At 39.6% G+C, this 13,115-nt stretch overlaps 1 protein-coding gene across 1 annotated transcript; it reads left to right on the top strand.

Annotated features, from left to right (window-relative positions):
- Positions 1-9,475: 9,475 nt before the first annotated feature.
- LOC120800584 (GTP-binding protein Rhes-like) lies at positions 9,476-10,948 on the top strand. Its single transcript, XM_040146785.1, has one exon. It carries the CDS (start codon positions 9,749-9,751, stop codon positions 10,373-10,375), a length of 627 nt encoding a protein of 208 aa, XP_040002719.1. The 5' UTR covers positions 9,476-9,748; the 3' UTR covers positions 10,376-10,948.
- Positions 10,949-13,115: the final 2,167 nt, after the last annotated feature.

Raw genomic sequence — 13,115 nt, 5'->3', positions numbered from 1 at the left:
TGGAATCACCACAGTGATGAACCAAACAGGATGTGGCATGATTGATCACCCACATGTCACACTGATGAGCACAATGCAGACTGACAAGCCATCTGATTGCCGCTGATTCACACGTACACACATGAATGTAGACTCTCACACAGAAACTGATAAAACGCTGAACCTACTGCAGTCCAAAAGCTCTTCAATCCTTTTTGAGATGACAACATGAAATGATTTAGGTCAGAGATTCAGAAGTTTATGTGGACTGCATTGGATTCAAAAACAAAAAGCAAAAAGTGTGTATGAAAGCCAGAAATATGCACGCACACTCTTTTTGTCCGATTTATGAAACTGTAAATGGTTCTGTTTTCTAAATCTCAGTCTTTAAGTAACTGTGTGCGCACGAATGAGCTTTAGTTTTGCACTCCTATAATGTTGTCGAACTCCATTATAGGAGTTGGACTGATGGCATCTTTTTTATTCCAGCCAGTTTTCTTCTTTGTTAAACCTGGAGCCTACATTACCCACAATACAACCCGACCGCCAGCAGTTCGTCAGAGATTCAAGTTTGTTATGCTAATAGCAGCTAATGTAGCCTTGAGACACTAGCCTCAAGCAGTCAATTCCCAACCTACTTTTTTTTTTTCCCCCACTTTCAAACTTGCAGTCAAGTGACCTAACTCGAGTCTGTTTACCATATTTCACTCAGCTCCTCCTGGAGCCACGAAAGGCCTTATGCATTTTTTTTTTCCACACACGCATTAGTATTCCTAACACCTATAAACAGATGGTGCAAGTGTAAAATCAATGGAGACATGATTTTCAGGAAACACTTACAGCACTTTCATTGCTCTTCGGCAGTGTGAGACTAGGTGTAGCTCTCTCTCTCGCTCTCTCTCACACACACACACACACACACACACACACACACACACACACACACACACACACACACACACACACACACACACACACACACACACACACACAAACACAGGCACTCACATTCACGTATCAAGTGCATCCCGCGGGTGCTGAGCCTCTGCTTGTCTCGTTCTCGGAAACATCTCAGCACTGAGTCACTGTTATGCCAACAGATTGATTATAGAACAGGGCACATTGATCCACACTTTTGGAAGTGCGTCGTGGGGTTGAGCTGTCTGCTCGAGTGGTTTCGCTTACTTCCTGTTGACTCTCCATACAGTGTATCCACATTTTGTGTGAAGATGAGAGATAACATGTACTTAAATATTTGATTACAGTCCGCTATTTGAGCTATTTATGTTTTGAAAGATATGCCAATGTGATTTTCCTGATAATGACTGTATTGTCTTACTGAAATTCAATACAGCTTCTTTTTACTGGAAGCTCTCGGTAGTAACAGGACAGCAGTTCCACCAAATGCAGTCATGTGAATGTGGAGAAATTTTGCGACTCCCTCTGACTCTTCTCCGAACATTACGAGTACTAAAGAACTAAATGACAGTCAACTTTCTGGGTAAATAAAGTCAACAAACAACTCATATTAATTTTAATTTTTCATTTTAATCATGAGAATATGATTAGAGGAGCATTTCACAATAAATGCGCTATAATCCTATTTCACCCTTATGCGGGGTGTAAATTGCTGAGTTGTTAACATATGCAGAAAAATTGCTCTGATCCATTTTTAACTCCTGTGAAACTCCATTTGCACTGCCAAGTATTGCAATGATTCACTCATTAAAGAAGTGTTTCTCATGAGTGACTCCTTAATTAGCCCTTACTCACTTGACTAATGAGTTGTTTTTAATTCAATTAAGATATTAAAACTCAGTGCCCCCCAGATAATGTCACTCAAAGCTAAGTTCAATTGCTCTGAATCAACAATTCTCAAAACAACAGAAATATCCCAACATCCGTTAGAGAGCGACATAGATGGCCTGAATAATCTAACCACCTCTTTCAGCAATTCTCGCAGCATTTCCCTTTTTTTGGGGGGGGGGCTCATCCTTCACAACGATCTATATTGGTTGATCTCCTGAGCACGTTTCACTTGGAATCAGTATTCTGAAGTTGTAGCTTGTGAAAGCCAGATATTAACATAATGCCTTTGAGTCATTTTTCCAGGCATGGAGGCTTACATACTGTACATCCACACGTGTGGCTCACATCCAATACCAGTATGCATAATTCAGGCTCATTAATTTTTGAATTTTCTTGTTGACTGAAAGGATGCCGTCACTGTGTGATGGGGTTTGTGTTGGCTATTACACCCAAGAGATACATGTCGTGTGGTGCGACAGCTGAGCATACAGTGGGGTCCAAAAGTCCGAGACCACTTTCCCATTCATTTGCAGGGCAGAGTGATTTGTGGTCAGGCTCCTTAACCTTTCTGCTGAGGTGCTAATCAAGAAGGGCCAGTTAATTACAATGACATGAGCATCTATGCCGGTAGTATTAGGGACAGGATCACTCTGTTTTCTGAAATAACCCTATGTGTGGTGCTTTTAGAAAGCAGTTTTTGGTTAGCGATTTTATTTATATATTTTATTATATATTTCATTCATATTTTTTATATGTTTATATAAATGTTATATCTTTAAACGATAATGTTTTTGAATCAATTTTTTCTGATGCATCAGAGGAAAACACTGAAAATGTACATTATACGTTGAACATGTCATTTTTCCATCACACAAATGCTCATCAAAGCAAGGATTGTTAAGGTTGCATGCCACCAAACATTATGACAGATGTACGCTGGAGAGGAAACATTTGAATTTCTAAAATACATATAACAGAGCAACTGAGGCTGAAGTAGTGCGCATGGCCTCAGGAAACAAACCCTATCTGTTATGGGTAAGTATGATTTGAAAAGAGGAGAGCAGTAGTCAGTGTGCATTGAAAATCAGTCCATAGGTGATACTGTGCTTCACTGCCCTGAATCACAATGCAGCTAAGAAAGTGGAAAAATAAAGCCCTGTAAATAGACAGACAGATAGCATCCATGCGACCTGCTGGACACATGATGAATTGATTTTCCTGCATATCTTGAATTGATTTGATCCAGTCACATGAGAAGGGAAAACCCAGAGTGTTCAAACGTGTGTGGTGTTGGATTTGAGGTAAAATTTGGTGGTTTAGACTCTAGGAATATTTTAGCTGGCATATTGCTAATGAGCTGCTGAGGGTAGCACATTCAGTCACACCAACATAAATCCATAAAACAAATAAATTAAGACATTGGTTGACAGTGACAAAAAACAAAACCAAATCATTTTTTTTCCAACCAAAAAAGTTAGGGTCATACAAATCTCACTATATCATTTTTCTTTTTAACACCCCCATTAGCCATGCCAAAGTATATATGAAAAATAGAGCACAAAACAATGGCACTAAATCTGCACTGATGTGTTTGACAGGAATGAGAAAAGATGCTCTCTCTCTCTCTCTCTCTGCCTAGCGTTTGTTAACCATTATCAGTGCATGTCTCTCTCTACACTAAAAGATATGGGGACACTAATAGTAGTTCCCTAGCCAGACAGGTGATTTGATTGTTGATGTACAGTATCCTGGCAAACATGCTGTCGGCCCATCAAATAGAAACGCACTACAGTATTTTAAAACTGGACTCTCAAATGACAGCAAAAATGTTTGTTTTCTTAGCTACTTGAGGTTATGACTTTACTTTCCCAATTAAGCGCCTCTCTTCAAAAATGTGAAAGGAAAAAAAAAAGAAACACATTAGTGTCTACTAAAGGAAGTCATGAAATAAATGGCAGACGCACAACAGCCAGTTGTGTATCCATAAAGTTAAAAAAAAAAACATCATAAAGATAGTATAATTTCTCCCATTAACATTTACTACTCAGTTTTTACTGACCTACTGTACATATATGATTCAACTTGCTTCAACAAGGTGAGACTCTGAACCAACGCTGGCAGACTGGAAGGCCATCTGGAATTCGCCAAAGCACAGTATCAACCGAAGAGGAAAGATTTTACAGTGGCAACAGAAAGCTGTCGTGACATGCATCAGGGCTGGAAATTACCAAATGTGAAAAGTTGGGGGTTGTGTGGAAGAACACGAAAATGAAGGCATTTCTAATTATTATTGTATATTAACTGTACTATTCTCCATATTAGTTTCTCCCACCTCCACAGAAGGATCTCTGGAGCTCAGCCAGAGTGACCATCAGGTTCTTGGTCACCTCTTTTACCAAGGCCCTTCTCCCCTGATTGCTCAGTTTGGCTGGGTGTCCAGCTCTAGGAAGAGTCCTGGTTGTTCCAAACTTCTTCCATTTAAGACTTATGGAGGCCACTGTGCTCTTGGGAACCATTAATGCAGCAGAATTTTTTTTTTTTTTTTTTTTTTTTTTGCAGCCTTCCCCAGATCTGTGCCTCCACACAGTCCTCTTTCTGATCTCTGCAGGCAGTTCCTTCTACCTCATGGCTTTGTTTTTGCTCTGATACGCATTGTCAGCTGTGAGACCTTGGATAGACAAGTGTGTGCCTTTCCAGATCATGTCCAATCAGTTGAATTCACCACAGGTGAACTACAGTCAAGGTGTAGAAACATTTCAAAGATGATCAAGAGAAATTGGAGACACCTGAGCTAAATTTCAAGTGTCATAGCAAAGTGTCTGAATAACTTATGTCAATGTGATATTTCAGTTTTTCCTTTTTAATAAATTTGCAAAAAATTTTAAAATCCTGTTTCCGCTTTGTCATTATGGGTTATTTAGTGTTGATTGATGAGGGAAAAAATGAATTAAACGATTTCAGTATAAGGCTGCAACATAACAAAATGTGAAAAAGTAAAGAGGTCTGAATACCTTCTGAATGCACTAGTACGTGTACACACACACACACACACACACACACACCAACACACACAAACACACAAACACACACACACACACACAAACACCAAGCTATTAGCTACTGCACACCACCTGATAGGCAACAGGGCAGTGATTGGGCGTTATCAACAGCCAGAGAACAAAGAGCAAGTTATAGGGAGTGTGTAGGATTGAACTACTTCTAGTTTAGACAGTGTGGAGGGTAAATGTTTCTTCATAGTTATGTTTAAAAGATACAGCTCACAATATTCTATATTTTTCTTAATGTCAATGTCAGTGTGTTTTCATTATGAGTCAATCTCACATACACCTCCTGGGTATTAATCCGTGGCAGAAAGCAGTGCCCATAAAATTTTTACTACTGTTTGTTTAGCATTTGCTATAAACTACAGAGCCCATTTGTTTTAGGAAATGTTGTAACCTTAGTTAAAATTTAACTATATATTTGAAACCCATTTTAAAATATTTAAGTCTTTAGTAGATATGACAGATATAGGGAGACAATATTCCAGTAGCATTGAAGGTTAATTCACATGTAGGGCAAAATTTATATTTGGCATCTGTCAGATTTCAACACCATCATCTTGACAGGATGACAGTGGAGTGCACATTTCCCACAGGAATGTGGACACAGAAGATCTGACAATCAGGCCAGGGGGCCAGGACACAGGCCACTTTCTATCAATATACAGAGCCAGGGCCTTTCCTCCTTGATAATACACAAGGGGCTCATTGCCACCTGGAAATCTATTTCAAATAAAGATGCACTGAAAACTTATAATAATCAACATATTCTGTCTGATAGACAGATCTGGCACTAGTAAAAGAATCAGTTCCTTAGAAGCAGCAAAATAACACGGTCAGTGATTTTGCCAGTCTGTGAAAAAGAATTGAACACAGACTGGAAGAGGGAGCGGTAGCAACCAGTTTGGAATCAATAGGAAAGCAATAAAAAAAAAAAAAAAGGCATTGAGTAAGCGAGGTTTCATGTGCATACAAAAGGAAACACACACAGATACAGAGGGACAATGGCACATTCAGTACCATAGTGTCACGACTCAGGTCATATAAACAGCGAAACCTGTTGAATAGGCACTGAAAACTGATGAGGTGAACTAAACATAGCAGAGCAGATAAACGAAGGGAGGATAAAATACATAGAGCTATTTCGGTATCAAACAAAACGACTTATGAAAGCTTTGACGGGAAAAAAGTACTGCCCGTGAATAAAAATTCTTATAATGTGCAACGTTATATGACCGCTTTTCTTCTTAAGACACGTCAGAGCTGAACATTTGTTTTAGTACAACAGGCAATGCCATCTGGTCATTATCTTCACCACAGGGCAGCTTGAAATACAAGAAAAATGCTGGGGATATGAGTCATTGTGACACATGAGGCAAACTTAGTGCAAGTACACAAAAAAAACATCCAGTGGCAACAGGTAGGAGGTCCAGTTTAAGCTGGCGAAATGCCATTTAAATTAGCTCAAATGAGTTCAGCCAACATTAATTGTATTATTTTCATGTCATAATACCTGTGGCTTAGTGCTTCACTGTAATTATTACTATTCAGCATGTTTTATTTAATATTGTCATTTTTATTCCTGTTTATCAACTTTCCCTTTAACTGCTTTATGTAAGGATACATCAGCTGGTCATTTCCTACATTTTCCAGAGCAACATGACAAACCAATACTCAGCAATCTCCAGATGTGGGGATTTTGAATGCTGTAGACGTGTGTGTTTGTAGAGAAAGAGAGTGTAATGCCATTATCTAAATGTACACTTTCACTGTGCAGAAAGATGTAAAGTGGTGTCCAAAAGTCTGAGACCCCTTTCCCATTCACATCAGTGGGAAAGTGGTGCAGAGTTTTTACACTAGAAGGCTGTTTTCACGTTAAGCTGCTAAAGTGTTCCGATCTGAGTCTAAGACGCGTCTGTGTAAGGCAGGACTTTGTGGCACCACAACTTGTCTGAAGGCCGGACTTGGTCCAATGTCCAACTTAAACGAGTGTGATGTGAAAACTTAAAGCCTCCAGTGGGGAGAATGGACTTTTCGGTGAAGTAAGAGATATCTCATGTCCAGCAGTTAAACTTTTGAAATGAAAAACATATGCATAGATTCTGGACTTTTCAATGAGGCAAAAGGAGTAGGAGTCCTAAACCAATTGCTAATTTTTATTCAAAGCAGGGTATTTTTATGTTTTAAATATTTCTGAAGAAGATCTTTAATCTGAAAAGTAACTAGTATGTATAAATATCAAACAAATTTAGTAAAAACTACAAAATTCCCCTCTGAAATGTAGTGAAGATGAAGTGAAAAGTAGAATAAAATGGAAAGGAAGATGTAGGTGGCTCACATTTGTCAATGCCAGTACTTGGGTAAATGTACTCTGCAACAGACCCATAAAGGAATAAACTATAACCACACTGAAATGCATTCTAAGTTACTCTATCATTTCTGAGCCCTGAGGTGTGAAGATGTGTTTCTTTAGCAGTGTCAGGTTTGATTGTCAGGACAATCTGACTAGAGGTGTCGACAGTCGAGAAACCTTGATTTGAATTCCACAGCAGTGACTGCAGCCATTAACGTTCCTCATACTGTGTGTCGGGTCAGGGAGTCCACAGCGATTATTCCCACAGTGCTCGGCTCTGCTCAACTGCCCATCAGGTAGAGCAAGCCCCCGGGGAGACAGTGTGTCAGTGAATATTAAAAGCGTGCGTTGGTCAAACAGTGGGAGGGGTTACGGCGTTCCCTGGGGCATATTGTAGTTCTACGCTGTTGCCTAGCCTAACAAGGCAAGGAGAGTCATAGTCTACGAGACGACACCGGTCTCAGGGGAAATTTAGGGGGATCGCAAGTCAGGCTCACTCCTCTAGAACAAACTCCTGACAAACTGCAGACTGGCAGGATTCGTTTCTCAAGACAGTTACAGGCAACGCATCATATCTAATTGGACACCAAGGACAGCTGAAGGTGATTCACACAGAGCCATGCACTGCCGTGTGTGACGGAACTGATCTATAAGCTGCTCTCCCGAGAATTTGTCAAGTGTCATCAGCTTAAGGACAGATAAGAACTGCAAAGGCATTTTTAATTTATTCAGAATTACCACCACAGGAAGCTAATCATGTAGTTTTTAGCTCAGGCTTGTGATCTTCTGTGACTTCCCTTTCATTATTGGAGTGATGAAACAACAAAGTGATAGCTGAGAGCCTCTAGTGTAACTGCACTGATTCTCTGCACCTGCTTCAAGTGTTTCAAAGAACTGATGTTAAAATCCTGATATTATGTTATAGAGCAGTGAATGCCTAGGCCAAAATACATTTAATCTGCTACTACTATGTTATTAACCATCAAAACTTCTCAGATCATATGGGACAAGACATGGAGAGGCAGGATTTAGCTTTCACACACCACATCTGGAACGAACTCCCAAAAAAAAAAAAAAAACTTTGGGTCTTAAGTCTTAAAACTTTTCTGTTTGCAACTGCCTTTTATCTAATTAAATATGGGAAACCTTCATTCATATCTTATCCTGGCACTGTATTTTTTTTATTTTTATCTCTGTGTATTCAGTTTTATCTTGTATTTGATTTTTGCGCTTTTATAACCATATTTGTCTTTTAATATTGAATTTCCACGCCATCTTGTTTGAATGGTGTTGTGCAAATAAACCTGTCTTTCTGTGCCTTACCAAAATTGATATGCGGAGGCCATTGTTAATACATTAGAATTTTCTTATATTGTGCAGTGAATATAGAAATATAAACAGAATTACAGAAATCTATAAGTATGTTTTTCAAAACAGAAAACTGACCTTCAGAATAATCTTAGCATGAGTTACCAGTTAAAACAGTAGGTTCACTGTCCATGTCATGGATGATCATGTTTCATATTATCACAAGTGTGACCATTATGTAAATTTTCATCATCCATACTTTGTAGGTGATTGTATTCATTTGTGGTGCATTAAAAAAAAATGTATTTAGGAAGTAAATTATTGCTCACCTCATATGCTACTTAGCATTCCTGCTGCCATCAGAGTCTTTGCTGCAATCCAATTACTGGCTGCAGAACACAGCAAATGTTCTATTCATGCAAAGAGTTGTCAGAGCTTGAATCATCAGAATTCATGACACATCCTGTAGTTTAAAAAAAACGTTTGTTTATTTATGGGATGACCTTTTCTTATAAAAAGGAACTATACCACCGTTAATGAATCAACCACAACAGCCAAGAAAACACCACGACATCACAGCACTCTGTGGGTACTGAACTCATTCCTGCAAACCAAGAAATCCTGAAAAAAAAAAAAGAGGCTTATTTAAAGAGATTTAAATAAGAGAGGTTTTTCCCCTGAGGTACTCCGGGACTGCTTGGGAGTACAATCAATATGCTACTGAAACAGTGTTTTCCACATTCTGCTTGCTTGCAGATATCACCTCCTTTCTCCGCCTGAACTGGCCCTTTACTGATTTGCATGCTCTTCCACCATTGGTTGCCTGCATCTTACGCTTCAACAGGCTGCCCTCTGCTGATTGGTTGCAATTGCAGGAGGGCATGGAAGCTCCCTCACCAAAACAGACATAAAAGGCAGCATCTGGGATCACAGACACAGATGAGCGCCCAATAAGCAACTTTGAGGAGCTTCAACAGAGAGCCACTGCCAGCTTAAAAAGAAAAATCTTGACCGGTGAAAAAAAACGAGGAAAGAAGTTCAAGAAGAAGACTCACAAGAAACTGCTGTAAGGGAGAGCTCTAAAGGAAAGCTACTTAGAAAGGTGGAAGTCAGTGACAGAGACAGAGAGTGTTGAATTCTATAGTGTTGGTGTTACAGCAGTCATAACGGGAAGTGAGTAACAGGCAGTTTTTGGGACATTTTCTTTATTCATTTTGGCCAAAAAACAAAAACCAGCATGTCCCTGGAGGTGAAGGAGAAGACCCAGGTGCGTTTAGTGTTTCTTGGGGCAGCAGGAGTGGGCAAGACAGCCCTGATCCGACGCTTCCTCCAAGACACATTTGAGCCCAAACACCGGCGCACAGTGGAGGAGATGCACAGTAAAGAGTACGACATCGGCGGGGTCAAGATCACAGTGGAGATCCTGGACACCAGTGGCAGCTACTCCTTCCCTGCCATGCGCAAGCTATCCATCCAAAACAGTGACGCCTTCGCACTGGTGTACGCTGTGGATGATCCCGAGTCACTGGAGGCTGTCAAGAGCCTCCGAGATGAGATTCTGGAGATCAAGGAGGACAAGTACACGCCCATTGTGGTGGTGGGGAACAAGGTCGACCGAGGGGAGGAGCGTCAGGTGTCCAGCGAGGACGTGCTGTCAACCGTGGAGCTGGACTGGAACAACAGTTACCTGGAATCTTCAGCGAAGGAGAACGCCAACGTGGTGGAGGTGTTCAAGGAACTCCTGCAACAGGCGAACCTTCCCAGCCGCCTCAGCCCTGCACTACGCAGACGCAGGGAGACCTTTCCAAAAGACACCAACTTCCGGCCACCCATGAACAAGACCAACAGTTGCATTCTGTCGTAGTGGGAGACAGAGGAGCAGAAATGTTTTGTTTTTAATGAAGGGGTAAGAGATGAGAGGATGGAGGGTATGTTATGAAACACAGTGCTGCTGGACAGAGAAAAAGAGAAAAGTCTGGACTTCAGTCAGTGTTGGTGTGAACTGAAGACCTGCCTCATTGTGATAAGCGATCTGGACCAACAAAGACACTTTGGGGTTCAAACCTGAGAGGAAAAGAAACTGAACAGCAGAATGGTGATAAGACAGAGCTGAAAAAGACTGCCACCTGAATATTTATGAACCTGAATTAAATGGAGAGGAGGAGGATACATTAATTACTCAGTTGTTTACTTGATGTAATGTTGTTGCTGCTTATTTGGTGACATGCTGCTCGTGTTTAGATCAACGTATAGCTTTTGAATCTTACATTAAAATGTTCACTGACATCCAGCATTGGACTGTTGCTAACAGACTGTTTACTTAAGAAAGTGTGTAAATATGTTGTGGTTTGTGCAAAACTTGTATCTCTCATGTAAATTGTTTTAATTTACTAATTCACCTGTAGCATATCATAATGTTTACATTTTTTTGTATTCAATTCCAACTTACCATTAAACATGACATAACTCATGTTTAAAAAAAAAAAAAAAAGGTGAAATGCAAACGGAAACTGTAAAAGCACTATTCATTTTAAAGTGACCATTAGAGATGATGTTTTTAGGTTTTTTTATTAATTCATTTTTCATGTCATTTATTTATCATTACATACTCTCACAAATGTTATTATGTTGCTGTTTATTTAACAAATGTAAGTGGAATGTGGATCTAAATGTGTAATAAAAGACAAAAAGTGAAATTTGTTGTGTGAAATTGTTGATGTTAATGTAGCTAGATGTATAAATCACTGACAAACAAGTTAACTTTTAGGTAAATAATTATGTAAAGCAGGTAAGTTATTAAAAGCAAATAATAAATTGATAATTAATTACATAGAAACTAATGTAACTCCTCAGGAAATTATATCAGTGCAGCTATGAATGGCAATATATGTTTGAAGCTGTAGTGGTTATGATCCTTGTTGACCTAAAAACAGAATTGGGAATTTTTACAACGCATTTTAAGAGATGCCTGCTTCATGAGGTCAGGAAACCTTTCAGGGCAGCACTGAAATCTATCACTTTTTAGAGCAGACAGACATATCCAGAACAGATACATTTTGATATGATTTCAGGTGGAACTTATGACCCAACAATAGGAAACAGTAAGAAGCTAAAACTCTGATTGTTTTAACTCTTATTGTTTTAGCTTATTGTTGATTGTGAAATACGTAACAGTATTGGCAGCATGCATGTCTTACAGAAGCACGAACACTGATTATTTTGGGTGGACTCCCATCAGCATGTTGCTAAAAATATGACAAAAATAACCCAACAAGCACCTGAAAAAACCCTGAAAAACTGAGAGAAAATCCAAGAGGTTGAGCTCTAGATTTCTCAACCATCTGCATCCAACAGCATTTTTAAATCTCTGTCGCCATCTTTTGGTGCAAAACACACAAGCCATCCCCTAAAACTATTAACGCCTTCGTCTGTAACCTTGTGGTTATTATGGTACCTCCAATGAGGCTTCAACATAAAACCCTTGAACTCAAACCTCAATAAGAGTTCCAGTATCACTGACGCATGTTCACATGTGGACATTTGAAGGTTTTTAAGAAAGTGCTTTTGTGTACATTTTATATTCCAGGGAGCCAACACAGACTTCACTGCATCGGGTTCCTATTCTCTCAAGTTTCTTAAGTTCTGAAGAAATGGTTGCTGATATTGTTGCTCATCAGATCAGTGTGGAGCGATTGGACTGACTGGCATTGCGTACGCAAACTCTTTATGGGGACTGTCGTGTATTACAGATGGCTTTTCTGAACCATTACAAACATACAATCATATTATTACATACATTTCATACACTTTAGTTTGCAGTAAACAATTAAAATATCTGGAAAGTTATTCCAACTTAAAATGAAGGCAAATCTGACATCCTGATTAATGAAGCAGTGTAAACTGGCTCCAGGCCTGAGGGGACAGCTGTCAAAAGTTAAGCCAAACAAATTGAAATGCCCTTGAGCATCACAAAATTTGAATACTTAGTAGTTCAGCAGTACTCCTGTTTAACAGGTTAACAAAATGGATCATTGTGCAGTTCCTGAAATAGCTGTACACAGTTCCCCTAAATGCAACCTGCCAAGTGGAGACCGTTGTAGTGCTCAGGTCCAAATCCTCCCCTCCACCCCCCACTCCATCAGATTAGACTGAACCAAGTTTCCTGTTTTAATTTGAGGAAGTGGCCAAGTAAACGTTGTGGACAGTTCCTCTTTCAGCCCAAATTTAAACATTCTTCCGCAGTTAGCTCTTGTTCATTTGCGAAGGGATGGAGGCCTAGCAGCTTCACTGTCACGCAGGTGTGTGGATTTGACATCTCATAACACAGGGTTCTACTTTAATTTAAGTTTGAAAGGGGTATTTGAGGACTTCAGAATAGCTATTTTACACAGACTAGCTTCACTTTAGCAATATGTTTATTAGCATTCAATGGCCAGATTTTAGCTACAGTGAGATAGGCTATTCATACAGTTTATGACTCAGTTTCTCAGATGTCTTCGCCCCTGGACTTGGTCAAAGCTCCTCAGCAGATTAAAGTGACTCTGAGGCGTTTAGAACAAGTTCAGGGTCCTGGACGGTACACAGCAAAAATTATAAAACAGCGT

The sequence above is a fragment of the Xiphias gladius genome, chromosome 15 (genome assembly GCF_016859285.1).
Source record: "Xiphias gladius isolate SHS-SW01 ecotype Sanya breed wild chromosome 15, ASM1685928v1, whole genome shotgun sequence".
In the NCBI taxonomy this organism is placed as follows: domain Eukaryota; kingdom Metazoa; phylum Chordata; class Actinopteri; order Istiophoriformes; family Xiphiidae; genus Xiphias; species Xiphias gladius.
The sequence above is the reverse complement of the archived record's forward strand: the minus strand, read 5'-3'. Positions and strand labels throughout refer to the sequence as shown.